The sequence below is a fragment of the Rana temporaria genome, chromosome 6 (genome assembly GCF_905171775.1).
Source record: "Rana temporaria chromosome 6, aRanTem1.1, whole genome shotgun sequence".
Taxonomy (NCBI): domain Eukaryota; kingdom Metazoa; phylum Chordata; class Amphibia; order Anura; family Ranidae; genus Rana; species Rana temporaria.
The window spans coordinates 20,679,109-20,706,313 of NC_053494.1; the positions used below are offsets into that span (position 1 = coordinate 20,679,109).

At 44.1% G+C, this 27,205-nt stretch overlaps 1 protein-coding gene across 2 annotated transcripts in view; it reads right to left on the minus strand.

Annotated features, from left to right (window-relative positions):
- The window catches only part of LOC120943234 (GRB2 related adaptor protein), an 85,910-nt gene that overhangs the window by 57,718 nt on the left and 987 nt on the right, over nt 1–27,205 (minus strand). Inside the window, exons 2-4 of one of the 2 annotated variants that reach the window (XM_040356424.1) lie at nt 19,575–19,713; nt 13,371–13,683; nt 1,696–1,793 (exon numbers count right to left, since the gene is read on the minus strand). In XM_040356424.1, the coding sequence (XP_040212358.1) occupies nt 1,696–1,793; nt 13,371–13,448 (176 nt within the window). In that variant the 5' untranslated portion in view covers nt 13,449–13,683; nt 19,575–19,713. Of the gene's footprint in view, nt 1–1,695; nt 1,794–10,560; nt 10,595–13,370; nt 13,684–19,574; nt 19,714–27,205 lie in introns of those variants that run through there. The other variant, XM_040356425.1, reaches the window with a different exon arrangement.

Here is a 27,205-nt window from a genome sequence, read left to right on the forward strand (position 1 = left end):
CTTCTAAGCCAATGACACCACCAAGGTACCATTTCATTCCCTGTTTTTTTATTCCCTGGTTTCCCGCCTTGACTATTGCAACTCTGTTCTTTTTGGCCTACCTCTCCGAAGGATAATCTACCTTCAGTCTATCATAGTAGAGGCTACCTGTTAGACTCATCCACTTATCCAACTGCTCAGTGTCAGCCAATCCCTCCACTGGCTTCCACTTGCCCAACAAATAAAATTCAGAATTCTAACAACATACAAAGACACCCACAAACCCAGCTACATCACCAATCTCATCTCAAAATGTTATCCAAACCACCCACTCCTTTCTTCCCAAGACCTCTCTGCTGTCTAGCTTCCTTGTCACCTCCTCCTATTGCCTCCAGGACTTCTCCAGAGCCTTTCCCATCCCCTGGAGCTCCTTACCTCATACTAGGTGATCCCTGAAAAAGAATCTATTCAGGGAAGACTATACAAACTCTACCAAATAGACTGTACTTCAACTTCCTCCATCAGCTCATCCCTTACAGTGTGTATCACTCGCCCTCCATTTTACAATGTAATCTCTCACAAGCAGGGTCCTCCTAGCCCTTTTGTATTTAAAGCGGAACTGAAGTTTTTCCACTGCTTCAAAGGGCCGACTCCCACAAGGTCCCTTGCCGTTACCAGCATCTTCTCTCCAGCCTCTTCAGCTGTTTTGATTGGCCAGTATGGAATAACATCACTCCTGCGTATGCGCAGTGGCTCAGTCTTCCCAGCACAAAGGTGCTGTAGCTGTTCAAGAGCTACACTGGCTGAAAAATCTGGCTCCCCATTGCTCACTGTGATTAATGCTTCTGCAACTAGGTGGTGGTGTTAGGAGTGTTATGTTTAAAGCAGAGTTCCACCCAAAAATGGAACTTTCGCTTTTCGGAACCCTCCCCCCCTCCGGTGTCACATTTGGCACCTTTCAGGGGGAGGGAGGAGCAGATACCTGTCTAATCCAGGTATTTTCTCCCACTACCGGGCATAGATAGCTGCGGCTATCTGCGACATTTCCGCCCCCTCCACCTGCTGTCTTCTGTGAGACACACAGGCCCCAGAAGACAGCTGGAATCAGTGAGAATACACAGCACGACTCAAGCATGCGCAGTAGGGAACCAGGCTGTGAAGCCGCAAGGCTTCACCTTTCTGATTCCCTTACTGAAGATGGCGGCGCCTCCACCCGAGGTACAAATCGGCTTCGGGTGCCGATATCACGGGCGCCCTGGACAGGTAAGTGTCCATATTTTAAGAGTCAGCAGCTGCAGTATTTGTAGCTGCTGACTGTTAACATGTTTTTTTTTTGGCAGCATACATGTAGTAGTATACCATGGCAGCATACATGTAGTAGTAGCTCCGCTTACCACATAAATGCCCCAATGGATTGACAGGGCTACTACCAAACATGTGTTGCAATGGATTGGTGCCAGAAAAAGAAAATGAATGTAATTATTTGGTACAATTTTTAGTTCTAATGTAACATTCTTCCAGTGGAGCTACATGGTTATGATGTAATTTCCTGTCTCTCTGTGGTTTCTTGTATTTTCCCCCCAAAAAACAAGAAGGACTCAGATTATTTGTCCAGCATGGCAAGCGTCATATCTGCAGTGGTTTTCAACATAGCCATTTCTTGGTCACTGCTGGAAATCAGGACTAGATGAAAGACATTGATCTGGGGTTACTTACGGGTGGGGTTTTACTTTGATATAATTCTTCGGAATGTAGCCCTCCTGTCCTTTAAGTTCTGCTTTAAACCAGTTCTGATCATCTTCCATATTGAGGATCTGAAAGAGAACATGACTTCTCTGATTATTAATCATAGTTTATAGTGAATCACTCGTGTGCCACATCCGTAAAATGTATTAGAAAAAAAAAACTTCTAGGTCGGACTTTGGAAGCAGATTGGAACAACAATGTTTTATCTTGAAAAATTCGATTTTATTGAACATAGATATAGACGTAGACAATATAAACTGATAAAAAAGGTATCGTCCATTGACGGCCACGCAATGGCCAGAAGAGACGGAGGTTACATATACCCAAAGAAAGAAATGATGTTTCAACAATATGGCATCAGAAACCTGCGCGAGCCCCTGTGTGTCAACGCGTTTCGCTGGATCGTTTCCTCAGGACAAACTTTGAGGGGTATGGAACAGGCCTCACTGATCCGGGCATATGACACTGTCTACACAGCACTCTCCCTGGAAGGGTGTCATAACACCAGAATAACCAAAGCCAGGGTTTCAAGTTTGAAAAGATGGTTCAGCCTCTAGGGGCAAAATGAGAGCTTGTATGGTACACTTATCAGACAGAAGTATTCGCTGAATTGCAGTCAGTAGTCACATTCACATCGACAAATGAGTATAGCCCTTCAAAAACTTTCCAGTTGCATGAAGGTTATCTACTTCACAGCTATAACCGCATAAATCCACAAGGGGGCAGCAACTGTAAAATGTGCCTGTGTATCTTCCCCATGGGTTTATGCAGTTATATTTTTTAGGTGAAGATACACAGGCACATTTTACAGGTGCTGCCCCCTTGTGGATTTATTCAGTTATAGCTGTGAAGTAGATAACCACAAGGGGGCAGCACCTGTAAAATGTGCCTGTGTATCTTTCCCTAAAAAATATAACTGCATAAATCCACGGGGGGTGGGGGGAGGCCAGCACCTTTGACTTGTGCCTGTGTAGCTTCCCCCGAAAGTACCAAGAATAGTACATTCGGGGGAAGATATACAGGCACACGTTACATGTGCTGGCCCCCCCCCCCCCCATGGATTTATGCAGTTATAGTTTTTAGGAGAAGATACACAGGCACATTTTATAGGTGCTGCCCCCTTGTGGATTTATGCGGTTATAGCTGTGAAGTAGATAACCTTCATGCAACTGTAAAGTTTTTGAAGGGCTATACTCATTATTTCATGTGAATGTGACTACTGACTGCAATTCAGCGAATACGTCTGTCTGATGATAAGTATACCATACAAGCTCTCATTTTGCCTGTGTAGACAGTGGCGAATGCCCGGATCAGCGAGACCTGTTCTATACCCCCCAAAGTGTGTCCTGAGGAAGCGATCCAGCGAGACGCGTTGATGCACAGGGGCTCACGCATGTTTCTGATGCCATACTGTTGAAACATAATTTCTTCCTTTGGGTATATGTGACGTCCGTCTCTTCTGGCCATTGCGTGGCCGTCAATAGGCGATAACTTTTTTCTAATTTAATATTGTTTATTCCTATGTATCCATGTTCAATAAAATCCAATTTGTTAAGATAATACATTGTTGTTCCAATCTGCTTCCAAAGTCCGACCTAGAGTTTTTCCTTTCTGACAATTAATCACAAACACCTCTTTTGGAGAGAGAAAATTATTTTTAAAAATAAGTATTAAACTATACTGAGAAAAACAGAAGTATTCATAGTAAACATGTTAGTGTTACTACAGTGTTCATATCATTGGATATATTTTTTTCATGATAAGTGCTTGCAAAAGGAGTAATGTGTTGGTGTAACTCTTCCAGGTAGTTATCACCACTCACAGAGATCATAGTACTCCCTCTGACTAGGAATTCCCCCTAGGTTTGGTGTGAACCTTACTAATATTAAGGTGCAGATTCCAAACCTTATTGAAATCAATGGGCACCGAAGGTTAAAAAAAGTAATGGACATTTTCTAGGCTACTAGACAAAGAGTTGTGACATAAATAATATGGGGAGCGGGGATTACTCTGGGGAGCATATACCAAAGATATTGCAATATTGATCTTTAAAAACTTCTCCCTGCAAATCAATGAGCAATTGGCAGATCCAGAATGGTAGATCTTTATTCCTCAAAGGTACCATAGGAACTTTGGAAGACATGACATTTCTCTGGACTGTATGTGACCAATTTACTGCCTTTGAGATGGGTATTCTAGTGTTTGGGGGAGACATTAACTTGCCTTTAAACCCTCTTTTAGATTCCTCTATAGTAGGGTGACCAGACATCCACGTTTTTCCGGGGGCAGTCCCCGGATTGAGGACACTGTCCCCAGACCAAGTCTGTCCCCGGATTGGGTTTCAACAGGGGCTGGGGGAATTTCAAAGACAGTCAGAGCAGAATTAAAAAAAAATCTGAATTACTCCCCCCCCCCCACGCTCCGCCGCTCCTACTAGCTTGGGGGGCTGTATTTTTTCCATTATCTGTGCCCCTTTCTGATGATCATGTGCTGGTCGGAGCGGAGGGAATATTTCTTCAGTTTCGGTTGCATGCCCATTCAGCTCCGCTTGCATGTTCTTCTGCCTTGACTCAAGTGCCGGTCAGCCGCCTGCCTATCTCCTTGCCTTCCCTGGCGCTCCCCACCCAGTAGTATCTGGGGCCCGGAGAGTAAGACTTGATAGGCTGCGAGGCAGGCGGCGACAGGCAGAGTCGCAGATTGCCACCATTACTAGCAAAAAAAAAAGGCCCCCAGGATTTCATTTAAAAAATATGGTCACCTCATGCCGCGTACACATGGTCGTTTTTTGTGATGAAAAAACGACGTTGCCTACACACCATCGTTTCTTCAAAATGCTCTAGCAAAGCGCGGTTACGTTCAGCACGTACGGCGGCACTCTGTTCCATTTAAGCTCGCTTCATAACTTGCTTCTGAGCATGCGCGGGTTTAAAAACGTTGTTTTAAACGTAGTTTCAGCTACACACGGTGATTTTTTATGACACAAAAAAAAAACGACGTTTTGAAAAACGACATAAAAAATTGAAGCCTGCTCGAATTATTTTTTGGTCGTTTTTCAGAAGACATAAAACGACATTTTCCCCCACACACGGTCATTTTAAATGACGTTTTTAAAAATGTTGTTTTTTTTTCATCACAAAACACGACCGTGTGTACGCGGCATTACAGTCTATTTGCAGTCCCGTTCAGATCGTTACAACAGATCAAACTCCAACTCACCACTCTTATGCCCCGTACACACGATAGAAAATTCCGATGTGAGCTTTTGAACGGAAATACCGTCCATGTGTATGCTCCATCGGACTTTTGCTGTAGGAATTTCCGCCAACAAAAGATTGAAAGCTGGTTCTCAAATTTTCAGACGGAAAAAATCCTATTGGAATACGAAGGAACATTTTATCTGATTACCTATCCATGGAATATCCATCACTGCCTAACTAAGCATGCCACCCTTGGTTTCCTTCTATCAATGGATGTCAAAAGCCATTTGACAGAGTGGTATGGGATTACATGATGGCAGTCTTATCCTTGCTCGGAATAGGGAAGGTCATGTGCAGCAGGATTTGAGCCTTATTCACTTCCTCACAGGCCAAGGTGAGAGTTTATAGTAGCATGTCAGAAGCTTTCCCGATAACAAATGGCACGTGCCAGGGAAGCCCCTTGTCACCCATTGTTTTTGTCTTGTCCTTGCAGCCTTTCCTGTGTAGTTTATCTACCAATTCATAAGTGAGAGATATTTGGCTAGGCAATAGGGGATACAAAATAGCTGTGTTTGTGGACATTGTGCTCCTCTTTCTCTCTGACGCACTAAACTTCTACTTTTACAACTGTTGAGAAGCTGTGTTTCCAAATCCCGACAATGCCATTGCATCTCTACTATTTATAGCCAGCTGTTGTTAATTTCAATCTGTCCCCTCATGTCCAGAACTGGGAAAAATATTTGGGGATTGTGTTATCTGAAGAGGATTGGAGAGCAGCTTTCAACACCGTGCACAAAGGTTTCAGGAGCATAATTTAAAGGTCTATTCAGATTGGTACAAAGCCCCTACCCTACTCCATCGGATATTCCAACCTTGTTTTTACATACAGAAAAAAATAATTTGTTTCGGGCAACCACGGCTTTTCCTTTCGCTGTAGATACAGTGTCTCACAAAAGTGAGTACACCCCTCACATTTTTATAAATATTTCATTCTATCTTTTTATGTGACAACACTGAAGAAATGACACTTTGCTACAATGTAAAGTAATGAGTGTACAGCTTGTATAACAGTGTACATTTGCTGTCCCCTCCAAATTACTCAACACGCAGCCATTAATGTCTAAACCGCTGGAAACAAAAGTGAGTACACCCCCAAGTGAAAATGTCCACATTGGGTCCAATTAGCCATTTTCCCTCCCTGGTGTCATGTGACTCATTTGTGTTACAAGGTCTCAGGTGTGAATGGGGAGCAGCTGTGTTAAATTTGGTGTTATCACTCTCTCATACTGGTCACTGGAAGTTCAACATGGCACCTCATGGCAAAGAACTTTTTGAGGATCTGAAAAAAAGAATTGTTGCTCTACATAAAGATGGCCTAGGCTATAAGAAATTTGCCAAAACTGAGCTGCAGCACGGTGGCCAAGACCATACAGCAGTTTACCAGCACAGGTTCCACTCAGAACAGGCCTAACCATGATCGAGCAAAGAAGTTGAGTGCACGTGCTCAGCGTCATATCCAGAGGTTGTCTTTGGGAAATAGAGGTATAAGTGATGCAGAGGCTGAAGGGGTGGGGGGTCAGCCTGTCAGTGCTCAGACCATACGCCACACACTGCATCAAATTGGTCTGCATGGCTGTCATAAATTGCACAAGGAGCCAATTTGTTCATACATTAAAGAAACATGCTGATAGGAGGAAAAAGCAGAGTGATAAAAAGATGAGCTCATCACTTGTGCTGCTTCTCTGCTGGGGGGCGGGTCCATGACAACCCAGGCTGAGAGAAAGCAGTCTCAGCCCTGGTTCACACTGGGTACGATTTGGAACGATTTGAGATGCGATTTGACATGTCAAATCGCATCTCAAATCGGCGGCAATTGTCGGCAATGGCACTGTCCTAATCAGTGCGACGCCGCATCTGCGATTTCAAAAAGTAGTTCCTGTACTACTTTTTACGATTTCGGGCCGCGATTTACATTAAATTGCGGCCGAAATCACGGCAAATCGCGGCCGCGAAATCACGGTAAAATCGCGCATTTTACCGCGATTTTGAATTCGCAGCAGTGTGAACCTAGGCTAAATGACCCAGAAGACTCATAAAATCCAATACCAGCTCCAGAGTGGAGATGGAAATTGCTTCAAAAGCTGCTTTTTATTTTATTTTATTTTAAACAGGCTATTATAACTTTTTTTAGTGTTATTTTTAGCTGGGGTTCTGATTTAAGACTAGGCATTCTAATTCTTGTATAAGCAGGGACATAAATGGTTCTCTTCCAATAATTATTATTATTATACAGAATTTTTAAAGCGCCAACAGTTTGCAACATGGGGGCAGACAGTACAGTTACACTACAAATAAATACAGGAGGAATCGGATGGCCCTTTTCACTTGAGCTTACAATAAAGCCCTGTACACACGATCGGATATCTGATGGAATCTAATCCAATTGATTTCGTCGGATATCCAATGAAGCTGACATTCATCAGTCTTGCCTACACACCAACGGTCAAAAATCCGACCGTGTCCAACGTGGTGACGTAAAACACTACGACGTGCTGAGAAAAATGAATTTCAATGCTTCCGAGCATGCGTCGACTTGATTCTGAGCATGCGTGGATTTTTGACCGATGGACTTCCACACGGACGATCGTTTTTTAAACCATAGGAAAATGTTCTATTTTTTTTCACCGATGCAAAACAAACCGATGGGGCCCACACACAATCGGTTTGTCCAATGAAAACGGTCCATTGGTCAGACAAACCGATCGTGTGTGTATAGGGCTTAAGGATAAATTTTTGGGTGTGATAAAGTGTCACTGAAACTGTTGCACCCAAAATGACCTAAACAATTTATTTCAAGTCAAACGAATGTGTCTTTTAGAGCAGTGTTTCTCAACTCCAGTCCTCGAGGCGCACCAACAGGTCATGTTTTCAGGATTTCCCTCAGTTGAAACGGCTGTGGTAATTACTAAAGCTGGCCGTACACCATACAATTTTCTTATTCAATTTCCTTTAGATTTACCTTCAACTGTACAAGGGCCTGCCTGATTACAGTAGTACAAGGGCCTGCCTGATTACACACAAATGCAAGTGCTTAGATTTGACATCATGTTATATGGTTTTGGTATATCTAAAAGAAATCTATAGAAGAAAATTGTATAATGTATGGCCAGCCTAATGGCCTGTACACACCATCCGAATATCGGACGAAAACGATCGTCCGAGGAAGAATTGTACGGTTTTCGGATCGTGTGTACACTACTTTCGAGAGCCGACCACGACAGTTCATCTGATATTATTCGGTCGGACAAGCATGAAAATATTCCTTGTACGATGCCAGATCGTACGATTTTTATTTAGTCAGTACAGTTGTTGTCCGAAAATACAATACAAATACATTACAGCACATGACATCACTTCCGTTTTTTTTTTTTCCTGTCGTACGAGAATTTTCGAGACTCTAATAACCTATTCAATTTCTACTTGCAACTATTAAGCGAAAAAATTAGGCAGTGAAACTGATTAAATCACCTGTGCAAAATAATGGAATAACCTGTTGGGGGCGCCATGAGGACTGGAGTTGAGAAACACTGCTCTAGAGGAGGAAAACATTTTGGAATTATCATAGGAATATAACATAGGATCTGATTATTATTTTTCTTAAAGTCGCCTGATCTCCGCACATCTGTGTACTACACCAGCAGGAAGACAACATCCTGTTTATATGAACAAGGATATTTTTTTTTTTTTTTTTTTTTTGGGCCATTGACATTGAATCCTACATATTGTTAACTCGTTCTGTAAATTCCAAAACAAACATTTAATGTCACAAAGTAAAAGGTTAATGAGCTTGAAGTCATTGGGAAACAGTGACAGTACATAGATAGGCTAAAAAAAGGACAAGTCACCAAAACCTTGGATGTATGAGATGATCCAAAGGAAGGCAAAATAAATCAGATAGAGAATGCTCTGATTTGATTCAATAGGGGGAAAAAGAAATTCTCAACACTAATACCGCGTACACACGATTAGATGAAAAACCTTGGATGTTTTTTCTGATGGAGTTCTGCTCAAGCTTGGCTTGCATACACACACGGGTCACACAAAAGTTCTCTGAACTTTTGTCTAATCTCCAAATGTTGTTCTACAGTTTGTCTCTGGAAATGATAAGGTTATGGGGATGTTGGTCCGATAGATACTGTACATAGGATCTATGGACACGAAAAGTAATCTATTGTTGAGTATTTTTAAATGGGTGGGGGGATAGGTAAAGGGGCAGATCCACATACATCTGCGTGGGCGCAGCGTATGTGAGATACGCTATGCCGCTGTAACTTACTTTGCTATTCTTTGAATCCTGAAAGAATTTGCGCCGTAAGTTACGGCGGCGTAGGGTATCTCTCGCGGCGTAAGGGCGCGGAATTCAAGTGCGGCGAGTAGGGGGAGTGTTTCATTTAAATGAAGCGCGTCCCCGCGCCGAACGAACTGCGCTTGCCCCGTCCGTCAAAACTCCCAAGGTGCATTGCTCCAAATGACGTCAGTGTTTTCGACGTGAACGTAAATGGCGTCCAGCCCCATTCACGGACGACTTACGCAAACGACGTAAAATTTTCAAAATTATACGCGGAACGACGGCCATACTTTAACATTGAGTATACCACCAGATAGCAGCTTTAACTATACGCCGGAAAAAGCCGAACGGAAGCAACGTAAAAGAATGCGACGGCCGCTCGTACGTTCGTGGATCGTCGGAAATAGCTAATTTGCATACTCGACGCAGATTACGACGGGAACACCACCTAGCGGACGTCGAAAAATTGCATCTAAGATCCGAAGGTGTACGAAGACGTACGCCTGTCGGATCTAACCCAGATGCCGTCGTATCTTGTTTTGAGGATTCAAAACAAAGATACGACGCGGGAATTTTGAAATTACGCCGGCGTATCACTAGATACGCCGGCGTACTTTCTTTGTGGATCTACCCCAAAGTCTTTAACATTATGATGTAATAACCTCCAGAAATCATGTAGTCTAATGCCGCGTACACACGATCGGATTTTCCGTCGGAAAAACCTTTGATGGTTTTTCCGACGGAATACCACTCAAACTTGGCTTGCATACACACAGTCACACAAATGTTCTCTGAACTTTCGACCGCCAAAAACGCGGTGACGTACAACACTACGACGAGCCGGGAAAATTAAGTTCAATGCGTCCGAGCATGCGTCAAATTGTTTCCAAGCATGCGTCGGGAGTTTTACGCGTCGGAATTGCTACAGACGATCGGATTTTCCAATAGGAATTTTTATCGTCGGAAAATTTGAGAACCAGCTCTCAATCTTTTGTTGGCGGAAATTCTGACAGCAAAAGTCAGATGGAGCCTACACACGGTCGGAATTTCCATTCAAAAGCTCACATCAGGCTGTCGGAATTTCCGATCGTGTGTACAGGGCATAATGGGAATGATATTAATTCTCAAATCAAGATCCTACTATGTAGTATCAGAATTGGAATCGATATTCCACATTTTTAGTCCATGCACAGAGCTCATACAGTCAGCCAACATTCACAATAGCATAGCGTAAGAAAGAGTGCAAAATTGCACAACTGTTCGTGGTCAAGAAGCACGTGTCTAACTTACCATGTCACCTAATGTTATTGGCACCCCAAGCATGCTGCGAAAAAAAAAAAACGCATTTTTAAAAAACACGCAAAGCTTGAAGCTAAAAAAGATACATGAGCTTCTTTGCCGTTTGTAGGGCAGCTCATTAAAATGAATTGGGTTGCCCTACATGCAAAGCACAGTAATGTGAATGGGAGCTCTAAGTGTAAACCTTAAAGCGGAGTTCCACCCAGAAATGGAACTTCTGCTGATTTTGAGCATGTGTGGATTTTTGGCACCTTTCATGGAAGAGGGGGAAGCAGATACCTATCTAATTCAGGTATTTGCTTCAACTTCCAGCAAAAAAACGCTGCAGTATCCGCGATGATCTACGCTTTGTCCTGCCCCTCCTCTGCCAAAGTGACAAAAAAAAGGACAGCGGTGACATTGCAGGCTTCTTCTGCAGGTGAGTGGCACATAATGGGCATTATGCTTTTACTTTGCAGGGAACAAAGAGCATGCATGTTTTTTTCTCCGTCGCAGTCCCACACAGACGATCGTAATTTCCGATAGGATTTTTTTCCATCGGAAAAAAATTAAACATGTTCTATTTCTAAACTCGGATGGGAAAAAGTCAGATGGGGCCCACACACGGTCAGAATATCCGATGAAAAAATTCCGTCTGACTTTTTTCATCGGAAATTCTGATCGTGTGTACAAGGCATAACGCAGCCTTTCTCAACCTTTTCAACACAGAGGAACCCTGGAAATAATTCTCCGGTCTTGGGGAACCCCTGCTAAAAATGAAAAATCTACAACTCATGATACATTAGTATCATGGTCAATGAGAAGAATGCTTCTTACACTTGGGAAGAATTACCCCCTTACAGATAACTAAAAAGATCAATGGTGTCAGTGAGAACTTATCTGAGATGCAGAAATTGACAATTGCTCAGGAAACCCCTAGCAACCTCTAGAGCAGGTATGTCCAAAGTCTGGCCCGGGGGCCAATTGCGGCCCCGTTCCAGTTTAATGTGGCCCCCCTGGTAATTTGGATATATACTGTATTTATCAGCGCTGCCTCAGAGGGGGCGGGGGAACGAGTGCTGTCAAATTACATACAGGAAAATCTCCTGTTTACTCTGTGGCATCTGTAATAGGAAGTCTCGTCTGCTTGGATGACTACTATGTCTATCTTAGGAGGCGAGGCATTGAAGGCTGTTGTGTAAACAGGAGATTCTCCTGTATATAATCTGTTGGCGCTCGTCTGCCCCCCCCCCCTCCGAGGCTGCAGATGGGCAATGGAGAGGCTGCATTCATGGCAATGGCGAGACTGCAGATGGGCAATGATTGGGCTGCATTGATGGGCAATGACCCTTATTTTGCTTCACAGTTCTTTATTTACATTTTTTCCCCCCTGAAACTTCCCTCTTAAAGTGAAGGTGCGTGTTAATACGCCGATAAATACAATGTATCCAAATAATACGCCCAAGCTCATCTCTTCACCACACACGACCACGAAGGCAGGAGAATTCTTGTTGGGCCGTGTATTAGTACTCGGACGAACACACTTAGACCAAATTTTAATGGTTCAAAGAATGTCGGGCAAAATGGCTGGCCCTTAAGCATGTTCACTTCACCAAATCTGGCTCTCTTTGAAAAAAGTTTGGACACTCCTGCTCTAGAGGAACCCAAGGGTTCCACGGAACCCTGGTTGAGAAACCCTGCTCTAAGGGGACTGGGTAGGGTAGTTCGAGAGTGAGGAGATTTTGCTATTGAAGGCCCGAGATTAAAGCCTGGTACACAGGTACGAAAAAAATTATAAACTGTCAGATCTGATCGGAGCCACTGTACTAACAATCTGATGTTAGTACAACAATCTCCTCCTCTGAGCTGTTGTGTTCTGACAGGGAGACAAACCCCAGACCAAAACATTTCTAATAGGGAGCTGGTCAGCTGCTGGTTTTCCAGCATGCACATCCAACAGAAACGGGCGGCTTGTGTCGGAGCGGCTGGCATACACTCGGGCCGAATGTCGGACAGTTTTTATTGAACCCACCAAAGTTGCCCAGCATTCGGTCCGTGCGTACGGGGCTTAAAAAGCTATTGGTTGTTGAACTTGTGGGATTCATGTGGTTTCTTCATAAACTCTGATAACCTACAGGTATGAGGGGTACAGGGTACAGACTATAAATATATATATATATATTTTTTAATTTTTTATTTGTAAAACAGGGACAAGGCCACGTGGGCCGACAAGCATAAAACACAATAGTACACACAGTACACGCAATGCATAAAATTACACAACAACAGAACACATTGCATTAAAGCCATTGCTAACTTCCCCTCGGGAACCCCCCGCGGACCGCCAGCGCCAAAGGGCGCCCGTGCCCCCGGGGTACGCCCGAAGGCCGCCACGCGCAACCAACCCGCGGCGGCTCTCAAAGAAGGGGTGGGGGGAGGAGCTCCCCAACCTGTGGTACAGACTATAAATATTAACGGTAGGACTACAGTTAACTCATATGGGCTGACAATACTCAGTGTCAGGTTGGGGCAAGTAAAGCAACAGATTGTTTGGTGCAATTATCAAAAGGGTGTTGCTTTGGGTGCCAATGGCTGGGCACCTACAGATTCTGGTAATACAAATCCATCACACGGTAGGTTACCTGGCTTCAACTCAAACTAGCAGTGCCGAATGAATAAAAATTATAAGGAAATTAGATTGTAAGCTCCTTCAGGGCAGGGACTGCTGTAAATGGTGCTTAAAAAAAATAAGTACCAGCACGCTATGAAGTAGAATAAATACCTGCTGGGATGTTATTCATATCATGACAGTCAGGTCTTACCTTTAGTATGTCTCCTTTGTTGAAGGGCAGCTCATCTCTCTCTGTGGTTTTGAAGTTGTAGATGGCCACGGCCTCCATCTCTTCTGACGTGGAGATGGGGACTAATGTGTGCGCTGCTCGGTGGGTTTAAGTGACACTTACACCAGGTGGCATACACAGCTGGAAAGTGCGTGTGGGTGGGTGACGGAGTCCTCTGTTCTCAAGAAGTGAAAATGTTCACAGCTCCCCCGATAGTGGAAACCAACTCAAGCATGTCCGCAGTGTGGGACCAAGACTGGGAAATCAGAAAAGGGTGTTTCATGCAGAGGCCTTCCTGGAAAAACAAATCAACTGTCTGTGTCTGGTATTTAAACTGTCCTGCAAATGGCAGGGCTTAAAGGCATCAACACTTTTTTTATTTATTAAAAAACAGCAAAAATCACATTGAATTACATACAGTATATGGGAACTGTTCCACCCACACAGTACAGCTAGGTCACCAACCTCCACTGTGCCAACCGCACAGCTTGGTTACTAGCAACCACCTGTCTGCTGATTGGCCAGTGGAAGAGTAGCAGATTTGAAGAGGTTATCCCTCTGCTTACTCTGCTCTCTCCACCCGTCAGCACGAGCAAGTTGTTCTCTTATCAGCTTAGCTCCCCCTCTGCTTTGCACTCCCAGCAGCTTTTTAGTCATAACACCACCCCACCGCCTAAGAAAAGACTAAGCAGCTTAAAGCGGGAGTTCACCCATTTGTAAAAAAAAAAAAATTTCTCCCCTTAGCTTCCTGCTCGTTCGGTCTAGGGGAATCGGCTATTTGTATTAAAATATGAGCAGTACTTACCCGTTTTCGAGCTGCATCTTCTTCCGTCGCTTCCGGGTATGGGTCTTCGGGAGCGGGCGTTCCTTCTTGATTGACAGCCTTCCGAGAGGCTTCCGACGGTCGCATCCATCGCGTCACTCGTAGCCGAAAGAAGCCGAACGTCGGTGCGGCTCTATACTGCGCCTGCGCACCGACGTTCGGCTTCTTTCGGAAAATCGTGATGCGATGGATGCGACCGTCGGAAGCCTCTCGGAAGCCTGTCAATCAAGAAGGAACGCCCTTTCCCGAAGCCCATACCCGGAAGCGACGGAGAGGATGCATCTCGTAAACGGGTAAGTACTGCACATATTTTAAAATAAATAGCCGATTCCCCTAGTAAAAACGAGCAGGAATCTAAGGGGGAAAAGTGCCCTCTAAGGGTGAACCCCCGCTTTAACTCCCCCTTCCCAAAAGTGATTTAGCAACTCAGTTCGCATTGCCCCCGATCCCTCCCAACAGTGACTCAGCAGCTCAGCGCTTCCACTTACCATCAATGATCCAGTAGCTCAGCTAATGCTGCTCCCCCCTCCCATCAGTGACTCTGCAACTCAGCACCCTGCCTCAACAGGAAAGTTCTCCCTGCTCCCTCTTCCAGCAGTGGCTTAGCAGCTGAGCTCTCCTTTGTTCCCTCTTCCAGCAATGTCTCAGCAGCTCCCTATAAAGGGAAGACACGATCAATGACGGCGCCACAGTGTAGAATGGGGAAGCTGTGTTTACACACAGCTCTCCCCGTTCTTTAGCTCCGGGGACCGATCGCGGGACTCCAGCGGCGATCGGGTCCACGGGTCCCGCGGCCACGGAGCTTCGAACCGGGTCGCGTGCACGCAGCGCGCGTGACCCCACGGCTGGGCTTAAAGGGCAACGTACAGGTACGTTGATGTGCCCAGCCGTGCCATTCTGCCGACGTATATCAGCGTGAAGGGGTCCTTAAGTGGTTAAAGCGTATCTAAACCCAAGAACAAAAATTAAAGATATTTAGCCAGATTCAGTAAGACGGGCGCATCTTTAGTTCGGCGTAGCGCATCCCATTTGCACTACGCCGACGTAACATAGTGAGGCAAGTACTGTATTCACAAAGCACTTGCCTCCTAAGTTACGTCGGCGTAGCGCAAATGGCCCAGGGTAACCCCGCCTAATTCAAAATAGGCAGGTAGGGGGTGTGCTCCATGTAAATTACCCGTGACCCCATGTAAATGAGGGCCGTTTGTACGGCGCATGCTCAGAATCACGTCGCAAATACTCATTGCTTTCGTGAACGTAACCTACGCCCAGCCCCATTCACGTACGCTTACGCAAACGACGTAAAATTCGACGGCACTTCCGACGTCCATACCTTGCATGGGCTGCGCCATAATTTTGGCGGTTTATCTTTACGCCTGAAAAACGCCTTACGTAAACAGCGTATCGGGCGCAAATACGTTTGTGAATAGGTGTATCTTGCTCATTTGCATATTCTAGGCGTAAATCCACGTACACGCCCCTAGCGGACAGCGTAAATATGCAGCTAAGATACGACGGCGTAGGAGACTTACGCCGGTCGTATCTTAACAACAGTTAAGCGTATCTCAGTTTGAGAATACGCTTAAAGATAAGACGGCGCGGATTCGGACTTACGACGGCGTATCTACCGTCGTAAGTCTTACTGAATCTGGCTAATTGTATCTTATCATTAGATGTGGTGGCAGTAATAATTTTCCTTTTTTTCCAGGCTTTTTTTTTTAAAGTATTTTCACCTGGTAATTCTTACTATTCTCACTGGATGAACGTCACAAGCAATTGCCAAACCATGAAAAATAATCAACGCCATTTGCCATCTTCTCCTATGAATGTCAACTCCAGCTAGTAGCCATAATGCAGTATTGTCCTGAACTATCTCAATCCGGAAACAAAAAGCATTATGGTCAATAGATGGAGCTGACGATCAGAGGAAATAAATGTATTAGGTAAATTATGATGATAATTCATGACAGCTTGGCGAATGCAGCCATCCAGCATTTTTTTTAAAAAATAGACTGCGTAATAGGGTAGGGTGTACATGCATGTACAGTGCCTTGAAAAAGTATTCATACCCCTTGAAATTTTCCACATTTTGTCATGTTACAACCAAAAACGTAAATGGATTTTATGTGATAGACCAACACAAAGTGGCACATAATTGTGAAGTGTAACAAAATAATAAATGGTTTTCAAAATTGTTGCCAAATAAATATGCGAAAAGTGTGGCATGCAATTATAGTCTGCCCCTTTACTCTGATACCCCTAAATAAAATCTAGTGGAACCAATTGCCTTCAGAAGTCACCTAATTAGTAAATAGAGTCCACCTGTGTGTAATTTAATTTCAGTATAAATACAGCTGTTCTGTGAAGCCCGCATAGGTTTGTTAGAGAACCTTAGTGAACATACAGCATCATAAAGGCAAAGGAACACACCAGACAGGTCAGGGAGAAAGTTTTGGAGAAGTTTAAAGCAGGGTTAAGTTATAAAAAAAATATCCCAAGCTTTGAACATCTAACGGAGCTCTGTTCAATCCATCATCTGAAAATGGAAAGAGTATGGCACAACTGAAAACCTACCAAGACATGGCCGTCCATCTAAACTGACAGGACGGGCAAGGAGAGCATTCATCAGAGAAGCAGTCAAGAGGCCCAGGGTAACTCTAGAGGCGCTGCAGAGATCCACAGCTCAGGTGGGAGAATCTGTCCACAGGACAACTATTAGTTGTGCTCTTCACAAATCTGCCCTTTATGGAAGAGTGACAAGAAGAAAGTCATTGTTGAAAGAAAGAGATAAGAAGTCTTGTTTGAAGTTCGCGAGAAGCCATGTGGGGGACACAGCAAACATGTGGAAGAAGGTGCTCTGGTCAGACTTTGTCAGAAAACTAACACAACACATCATCCTGAACACACCATCCCCACCGTGAAACATGGTGGTGGCAGAATCATGTTGTGGGGATGCTTTTCTTCAGCATGGACAGGAAAGCTGGTCAGAGTTGATGGGAGGATGGATGGAGCCAAATACAGGGCAAACTTAGAAGAAAACCTGTAATGCCCCTTACACACGGTCGGACCTTTGTCCGATCAAATTCACATCAAAATTCCGACAGAATTCCATCGGAGGAAAAGAGAACATGTTCTCTATGTAAACTGGAATTCATTGGAATTTCTGATGGAATTACTCCGATGGGATATACATACAGTCGGAATTTCCGATGGAAAAAGTCTGTCTGACTTTTTCCATCGGAAATTCCGATCATGTGTACGGGGCATTGGAGTCTGTAAAAGACTTGAGACTGGAGGGGAGATTCACCTTCCAGAGGACAACAATCCTAAACATACAGCCAGAGCTACAATGGAATGGTTTAGATCAAAGCATATTCATGTGTTAGAATCTAAAAGAGCTTGAGATATTTTGCAAAGAAGAATGGGCAAAAATGTCACTTTCTAGATGTGCAAAGCTGGTAGAGACATCCCCAGCTTTAATTGCAGTGAAAGGGGGTTCTACAAAGTATTGACTCAGGGGGGCGCCATAAAAATGTAACCCACACTTTTCACATATTTATTTGAAAACCATTTATCATTTTCCTTACACTTCACAATTATGTGCCATTTTGTGTTGGTCTATCACATAAAATCCCAATAAAATACATTTATGTTTTTGGATGTAACATGACAAAATGTGCAATATTTCAAGGGGTAGGAATACTTTTTCAAGGCACTGTACCTATGGTGGAGCACCATTGTCACCCTCGCAAGGAAGCATGTTAGGACTACATACCTCCCTCTCTCCTCGTCTCTAACATAGGTAGCAGTAAACAATAATAAGACTGGAGCACACACAGAATGCACAGAACTTATCAGCTCACACACCTACTGTTACAGCTACTTAAAGGTAATAGTGAAACCAGGTCCTTTAGCACCCAGAATGTAAAGGCCAAAGTCTTCCCTGTCCCCATGAGCTCTGTATTACCTCAGCCACATAGGTTGTCCTGCCCTTTTTGCGATCCCTTCCTGCTGAAGCACCCAAGACTGCCACCTTTTTTCGCCAGCACTGCTTAAAGGATCAGTCCACCTAAAACCCATTCTTTACCAATGGGTAGAAGCAGGCTTCTGATAGCTTCTTACATCTGGGAGACACTGGAGACCCATGAGGACTGCCAGTAGTGAAGATCAGCAGATACATGAGACACTGGAGACCCATGAGGACTGCCAGTAGTGAAGATCAGCAGATACATGAGACACTGGAGACCCATGAGGACTGCCAGTAGTGAAGATCAGCAGGTACATGAGACACTGGAGACCCATGAGGACTGCCAGTAGTGAAGATCAGCAGGTACATGTGTCACTGGAGACCCATGAGGACTGCCAGTAGTGAAGATCAGCAAGTACATGTGACACTGGAGACCCATGAGGACTGCCAGTAGTGAAGATCAGCAGGTACATGAGACACTGGAGACCCATGAGGACTGCCAGTAGTGAAGATCAGCAGGTACATGAGACACTGGAGACCCACGAGGACTGCCAGTAGTGAAGATCAGCAGGTACATGAGACACTGGAGACCTATGAGGACTGCCAGTAGTGAAGATCAGCAAGTACATGTGACACTGGAGACCCATGAGGACTGCCAGTAGTGAAGATCAGCAGGTACATGAGACACTGGGTGGAGACCCATGAGGACTGCCAGTAGTGAAGATCAGCAGGTACATGAGACACTGGAGACCCATGAGGACTGCCAGTAGTGAAGATCAGCAGGTACATGAGACACTGGAGACCCATGAGGACTGCCAGTAGTGAAGATCAGCAAGTACATGTGACACTGGAGACCCATGAGGACTGCCAGTAGTGAAGATCAGCAAGTACATGTGACACTGGAGACCCATGAGGACTGCCAGTAGTGAAGATCAGCAGGTACATGAGACACTGGGTGGAGACCCATGAGGACTGCCAGTAGTGAAGATCAGCAGGTACATGAGACACTGGGTGGAGACCCATGAGGACTGACAGCAGGTACATTTTGGAGACTAGATGGTCAGCTGCTCATCCATGCCCTCCTATAAAAGGTGTCAACTACATTCTAGGGGCATGGTAGTCAACGAAGACAAACACTGCCACCCTCGGAGAGGCATCATCCTGGCAAAACTGATGGCGGACGGTGAGGTCTGAAACCTATTTTCCTTCACTGGTGCCCTGTGCAGTCGATGTCGACCTGTACGGGGGACACTTTTTCATGGTCTGTATCCACATTCCACCCTGGAGTCTCATTGCTGCTGCACCCATCATACTGTGTAATGCATTAAAAAATTTAGATTATATTGAAATAATGAAAATATCAGTTTTCCATGGATTAAGTAATGCCACAAGATACCTCTGTGATAGCCTTTGCTTGTGTATCTCCCCTCCAGTGCGATAGCCTCTCTCGTTGTTGTCACCTTGATGTCTCCACTTCCAGCTGTAGCATTACCTCCGCTCTACTGATCTTGTGAGCTGTTCTGTGCATTTGCAACCTTTTTTTTTTTTTTTAAGATAAAGACAAACAGGATGTCGCTGTAAAAGAGGCTGCCAAACTTCGAGACTGTATGACAGGATAAGCAACACAGATACGGTATTATTAAAAACGAATGTTAGTTATATCACTGACTTTTTTTTTTTTGTGGTCGTCTTGGAGGAAATCAGGTACAGAGAGTGAATGACGTCTATATCGATGCAATGTATTTTAAAACACTTAACCTCTGGAAGATTTACCCCCCCTTGACACCCAGTTTATTGTTTGCTATACGGCACTGCGTTACTTTAACTGAAAATTGCGCTGTCATGCAACGCTGTACATAAATTAAATTTGTAATTTTTTCCCTCACAAATAAAGCTTTCTTTTGGTGGTATTTGATCACCACTGTTTTATTTATTTTTTGCACAAAAAAAAAAAAAAAAAAAAAAAAAAAGACTGACAATTTAGAAAAAATAAATAAATAAATAATTCTGCTATAAAACATATCAAGTAAAAGAAAAATTGAAATACATTTTAGGCCAATATGTATTCTGCAACATATTTTTGCTAGTCCCAATAAGCATATATTGATTGGTTTGTGCAAAAGATATAGCATCTACAAACTATGAGATATACAGTATATACTTAAAACTTTTATTTATTTATTTTATACTAGTAATGGCAGCGATCAGCAACTTATAGCAGAACTACGATATTGTGGGGGACAGTCTGAGACTTTGTGGGAACCAGTGACACAAATACAGTGATCAGTGCTAAAAATATGCACTGTCACTGTACTGACACTGGCTGGGAAGGGGTTAAACATCTAGGGCGATCAAAGGGTTAAATGTGTGCCTAACCAATGTTTTTGTGTAATATGTGTGCTGCTTTTACTAAGGGATGTGATGCTTTGTAAGGAAAGAAAATCCATCACATCACCACTGACAGGACGGAGCTCTGCATTGTTTACATATGCCAGCCTCTTTCCTCGATGATCAGCGGGTGCTGGTGGACATTCATTGGCCGGCACCCACTGATTTGGCTTCTGCTGTGACTAATCACAGCAGAAGTGGCACGCCATCAGCGTGCACCCACCCCCTACCCAGAGGTGCAGAATCATGTATATGAATATGCTATGGGGCGGTGAGGATGTTTTCACCTGAGCTTCTAGAGGGAATGAAGCTTCATCAAAAGATTATATGGCATGCAACCTCCCTCTTGTGCTCCAATGGGTTAGCAAGGTTGCAGCAGCTCAGTGAGAGTGTACCATTTAAAGCTTAATGCCAGAAAAATATAAGGCTGGTTCACATCTAAGCCGCGTGCGGCTTGCAGCAGGGGTCCCATGGGTCCCTGTTCTCCGTTTCCGGGACAAATCAGTCATGAATCAGGGCCGAATTTGTGCCTGAATTTGGACCTGAAATGGAGCCAAAGACGTAGAGGGCCCCTGTGCAATCCACTCAGCAGCCGCCCTGGAGATACAGTATCTCACAAAAGTAAGTACACATTTTTGTAAATATTTTATTTTATCTTTTTATGTGACAACACTCAAGAAATTACACTTTGGTTCAATGTAAAGTAGTGAGTGTACAGTTCGGCTATTTTCGGAAATGCGTGACGCGCCTTAGCCGCACGTCAATCATCTACGCCTCTTCATAGGAACGCCTATTCCCCACGGGAGGCTGAAAAGAAAAAGAACGATCAAACGGGAAGTACAGCGGGAAAAAAAAAAAAACACAGCATACTGTACATGTCGGCAGTATGCTGGATGGGATGGTATATAATTGTTTCAGGGTGAACTTCCGCTTTAAAGTTTAACTAAAGACAACATTTTTTTTTTTTTTAGATTTCGATAGAATGAAAAGGGATTAGAACTTCTGTCAGGTTCTATTTTATTGTTTGTTCCCCTAATTAGGGAGATTCACCCTCTCTATTTGTCCTAGTGATTGTTATCACTTAAGAGTAAAAATGAAATGTCACCAGAACAGTATAGGAGGGAAAATCTTCCAATCGGGACACTTATTCTGTTGTCAATTAATGATTGCCTTATTTGGAGGGATTTCCTCTCACTTCCTGTTTGGCTATGGGAAAGGAAGTGAAGAGAAATCTCCCCAATGGGACACAGACATAAGAAAGGAATGTGTGACCTTTTTTATGTACTTGAACCCGGGATGGAGGTACATTTATTGTGCCTCATTTAAAGTCCCAAACTCCTCCCTCTCGACAATGGGACACAGAGGGCAAAAAAACAAAACCCCGACAGGGGTTATACCCCCTCCTTACTCTATACGAAATGAAAAAAAAAAGTTGCTTTTAGTTCTACATTAAATTCTGGTTCTCATGTGCCTTTAATAAGTGTTACTCTTTGTTCTAGCTGTACCATATTGTAACCGCCATGCTTTTTCTACTTTGACAAAATCTTTAGTTCGTTTTTTTTTATTTAATCCATTGTGCCTTATTTCAAGAGACCCTGTCACCTGCCAGTAAAACCGTGGCTCAACCACCTATTTGTAACACCCCCCAACCCAATGTAAACAATGGGGTAGATTCACGTAGCTGCGCTTTAGCTTACGGCGGCGCAGCGTATCGTATTTACGCTACGCCGCCGCAACTTACAGGAGCAAGTGCAGTATTCACAAAGCACTTGCTCCATAAGTCGCGGAGGCGTAGCGTAAATGGGGCCTGCGTAAGCGCGCGTAATTCAAATGTGGAAGGGGGGGCGTGTTTTATGCTAATATGTGATGACCTGACGTGATTTACATGCGCCGTTCGTGTACATATCCCAGTGTGCATTGCTTCCAAGTACGGCGCAACGACGTATTGGTTTCGACGTGAACGTAAATTACATCCAGCCCTATTCGCGAACGACTTAGGCAAACAATTCAAATTTTGAAGCGGGAACGACGTCCATACTTAACATTGGCTACGACACCTAATAGCAGGAGCAACGTTACGACGAAAACGACTTACGCAAATGACGTAAAAAACTACCGCCGGACGCACGTACGTTTGTGAATCGGCGTAAATAGTTAATTTGCATACTCTACGCTGAAAACGACGGGAGCGCCACCTAGCGGCCAGCGTGAGAATGCACCCTAAGATACGACGGCGTAAGAGACTTATGCCAGTCGTATCTTAGGCTAATGTCGGCGTATCGTGCTTTCTGAATACAGAAAGAAGATACGCCGGCGCAGATTTGAATTTACGCTGCTTATCTATGGATATGCTGGCGTAAATTCTCTCTGAATCTACCCCAGAGTCGTAAAGTGTTTGTTACACCAACATTTCATATTACTGATATGATCCTGCTCTACCATGTACTTGTATGAGAAAGTCTCCTGTTCTCTTTGTATTGCTTCCCTTATGTGGTATCCCTGCCAGTCCTTCTGCTTTCCGATTTAAAACTGACCACACTCTCTTTCGTACACCACCAGTGTCTTTAAATATGTCTGATTTAAAGAAATTTCAATGAAAACTGTTATTGTATGTTTGGAGAGACAAGGGGCTCAGGGTGAAGAGAAAGACACGTTATTCTCCTAAAGTAAGGGGAGGCTTAGGAGCCCCGGATCTGCCAAGATACTTTCAGGCTTCCCAACTGTCCCCATTAATTACTTTTCACAAAACAACGTCATCCAATTTGGATGCAGTTGGAATCCCCCATCCTACCCACAAACCCAGCATGCCACTTGTTATGGTTACCAGCCAAAATCCAACCACTTATGTTATGCCCCACACTTTCTTTTTCTGTAGGATTGTGGGACAGACTATCTTCCAAACACAATTTTAGATTGACCCACGTTCCCCTTGCTTCGCTATTAGCAATTCCCGCATTCAGCCCAGGCCTCACCCCTTCGGAGTTTGCATGGTGGAAAAATAAGGAGCTTTTGCAAATTGCCGATTTCTACAACCACAGAGGGGTTCTGTCACTGGCAACTCTTAAAGTGATACTAAAGGCGCTCCTGTGTCCAACATTTGAGTCCACAGACAAAAATGCCAAACTCGGCCCCGCCCCCCATGTGCCCGCATCATTTGGATTTGATTGACAGCAATGGCTATCAATCTATCCAATGAAGAGCCGAGAAGACCGGCCGAGAAGCCAGCACGTTCTCGACGCAGGACTTTCGAGGGCTCAGGTAAGTAAACTATCAGATGTTTTTCCCCCTTAATGCATAGGATGCATTAAGGGGGAAAAAACGGAAGGTTTACAACCCCTTTAAGGAACAATATGCTTCACCTCCTGCGGAATACTATCAATATAACCAGATAGCTCATTTTATCACTTCACTGAAAAGGGTTTCCGACTTATCTACAACAACTCCAATGGAATATCTATGTAAATGCATTGACATCTGTTCAGGATATAAATCCAAGGTTTACAGCATTTTGATATCTATGGATAGAAAACTCCCTTATATGGAAAAATGGGAACAAGATATAGGGGAGGTCTTGGACCCCGGGGAGTGGCACAGACTGGTGCAAGGAGCTGCAAAATCAATTATATACACCTCACTCATAGGAGCTAACTACAAAGTACTAATGTTAGTACTAGAATTGCCCATTGGGTGCCAGGAGCTTCCCCCTTGTGTTTGCGAGGGTGCAACCAAGAGGGAACGGTGTATCATGTTTGGTGGAAGTGCCCAAAAGTTTGTAGATTCTGGATCCAAGTCTACAATTTTATTTATTCCCTCACGGGGACTAATTTGACCCCTGTTGGGTGAACACTGATATGCGCCCAACGCCTATTATCCTTCATTTTTATGGCAGCCAGCACCGGGCATCTTGGAAATCTCCGGTGCTATTCTTTGACCTCTTAAAGCACAAATTGTCCTGGATAATGTTAAATGTTTTTGTTAAAGAGATTTTGTCACCAACCAAGGTGCACGTTGTTATATTTCTGACTTTCTATCCAGTAACCCTATAGAAAAATGTATTGAAGGACTGCGACTTGCTAGCCCCCTTGGCAAACAATGAAAGCTAGCACAAAACGTTAATTTTTTTTTAAAGAGACCCTGTCACCAACTTACAAAATAGCTGGTAAAAGCACATAAAGATCAAGGGCCAGATCCACGTAGCGGATCGTATTTTTATGCAGGCGTAGCATATCCTAGTAACGCTACGCCGCCACAACTTTGAGAGGAAAATGCTGTATTCACAAAGCATTTGCCTCTAAAGTTACGGCGGCGTAGCGTAATTCTCCCGGCGTAAGGGCGCGCAATTCAAATCTATGTGATGGGGGCGTGTTTTATGTTAATACGTCGTGACCCGATGTAAATGACGTTTTTTTTTAACGGCACATGCGCTGTCCGTGGGGGTATCCCAGTGCGCATGCTCGAAATTAAACCGGAAACAAGCCAATGCTTACGACGGTGACGTCATTCTACGCAAATCCCTATTCGCGAACGACTTACGCAAACGACGTAACATTTTCAAAATTCGACGCGGGAACGACGGCCATACTTAACATAGGATACGCCTCATATAGCAGGGGTAACTATACGCCGGAAAAAGCCAAAAACGCAAACGACGTAAAAAAATGCGCCGGCCGGACGCACGTTCGTGGATCGCCGTATCTAGCTAATTTGCATACTCGACGCGGAATTCTACGGAAACGCCACCTAGCAGCCAGCGGAAAAATGCACCTAAGATCTAACGGCGTACTAAGACGTACGCCAGTCGGATCTAGCACAGCTTCAGGCGTATCTTGTTTTGTGGATACAAAACAATGATACGCCGGAGCAAAATAGAAGTTATGCGGCGTATCCATAGATACGCCAGCGTAACTCTTTTGTGGATCTGGCCCCAAGTGTTTTAAATGCTTACATGCAGTGTTTTTCCCTTCCACAAATTATCATGTTTTTCACTTTCATTGTGTCTTTGACCTTGCTAAAAAATTTGAACACCCAAGAAGAAGAGACAATGCTCTAGCACGGCCCCCTCCCTCCTTCCACAACATAGCCCTCTCCTCTTCCAATAATGTCTACGTTCCCCGTCCCCTCCCTACATAATTTTTATGTAAGCCATCATGGAAAAAAAGAAAATCTAACTTTGCTGCAAATGCTAGTTGCCTGGCTGTCATGCTCACTCTTTGCATGGCTTTAAAACTCTGCTTCTGTCTCTGCCTTGAAACATGTATAGAATAAGGATAAATGCATTTCCTCTACCTCTCCCGACAGACATACTTGTCCCATTCTAGTAACTCCCTAAGTATTGAAGCCTGCGAGTCTGTATAGCCGCCATATAACTAGCATTTGCAGAAAACAAATGAGCGGTGACTTGGTTTCCTTCTATACATACTCTGAAATCACTGTGATGTCGCGGACACACAGTCGGAATTTCTGACAACAAATGTTCGACGTGAGCTTTTGGTTGGATATTCTGACCGTGTGTAGGCTCCATCGAACATTTTCTATCGGAATTTCCGACACCAAATGTTTGAGAACTGGTATCTTAGGGCCAAATCTACAAAAGGGATACGACGGCGTAATTGCTGTTACGCCGTCGTATCCCTGTTCCTAACTATGGAACTGATCCACAGAATCAGTTTTCCATAGTTAGGCAGAAGATCCGGCATGTGTAAGGGACTTACACTGCCGGATCTTAGGATGCAGTACCGCATCCGCCGCTGGGGGCATTTCGTGTGGAAATGCCGCCTCGGGTATGCAAATTAGCACTTACGGAGATCCACGAAGCTTTTCAGCTTCGTTTTTTCTCCGTAAGTTTTAGTTTGCATACGCAAAATTAGGGCTGCTTTTACAAGGTGTAAAGTTAGTACACCATGTAAAAGCAGACCTTTCTGTCCAGCGACGCGATTTTTTTTAAATTTTGAATTCTTTTGTTCCCGCCGTATCTTTTTTTTTTCCGACGCAACTTTATTGACCCGTCGCAATCCACAAAGCTCGGCGTAACGTTATTTCGCGCTATGCACGTCGGGAAAATGACGTCACGAGCATGCGCAGTACGGCCGGCGCGGGAGCGCGCCTAATTTAAATGGGAATCGCCCCCATTTGAATAGGAACGCCTTGCGTCGGTGGAATTTAAGTTACACAGCCCAAAATTTCTAGGTAAGTGCTTTGTGGATCGGGCACTTAGGTAGAAATTTTAAGGCAGTGTAACTTAAATGGAAAAAAATAAGTTACGCCGGATCTTTGTGGATTTGGCCCTTAATTCTTCCGACAACAACAGTTCTTGTCGGAAATTCCGATCGTCTGTATGCAATTCCGATGCACAAAAATCCTACGCATGCTCGGAATCAATTTGACGCATGCTCGGAATCATTGAACTTCATTTTTCTCGGCTCGTCGTAGTGTTGTATGTGACCGCGTTCTTGACGTTCGGAATTTCCGACAACATTTGTGTGACCGTGTGTATGCAAGAAAGGTTTGAGCCACCAATCCGTTGGAAAAAAAATCCACGGTTTTGATGTGATGTGTCCGATCGTGTGTATGCGGCATAAGTGGTAGACTAGGAAAACTAGTCAAATCTATATTGACATGCAAGGAATTAGTACCATCTGC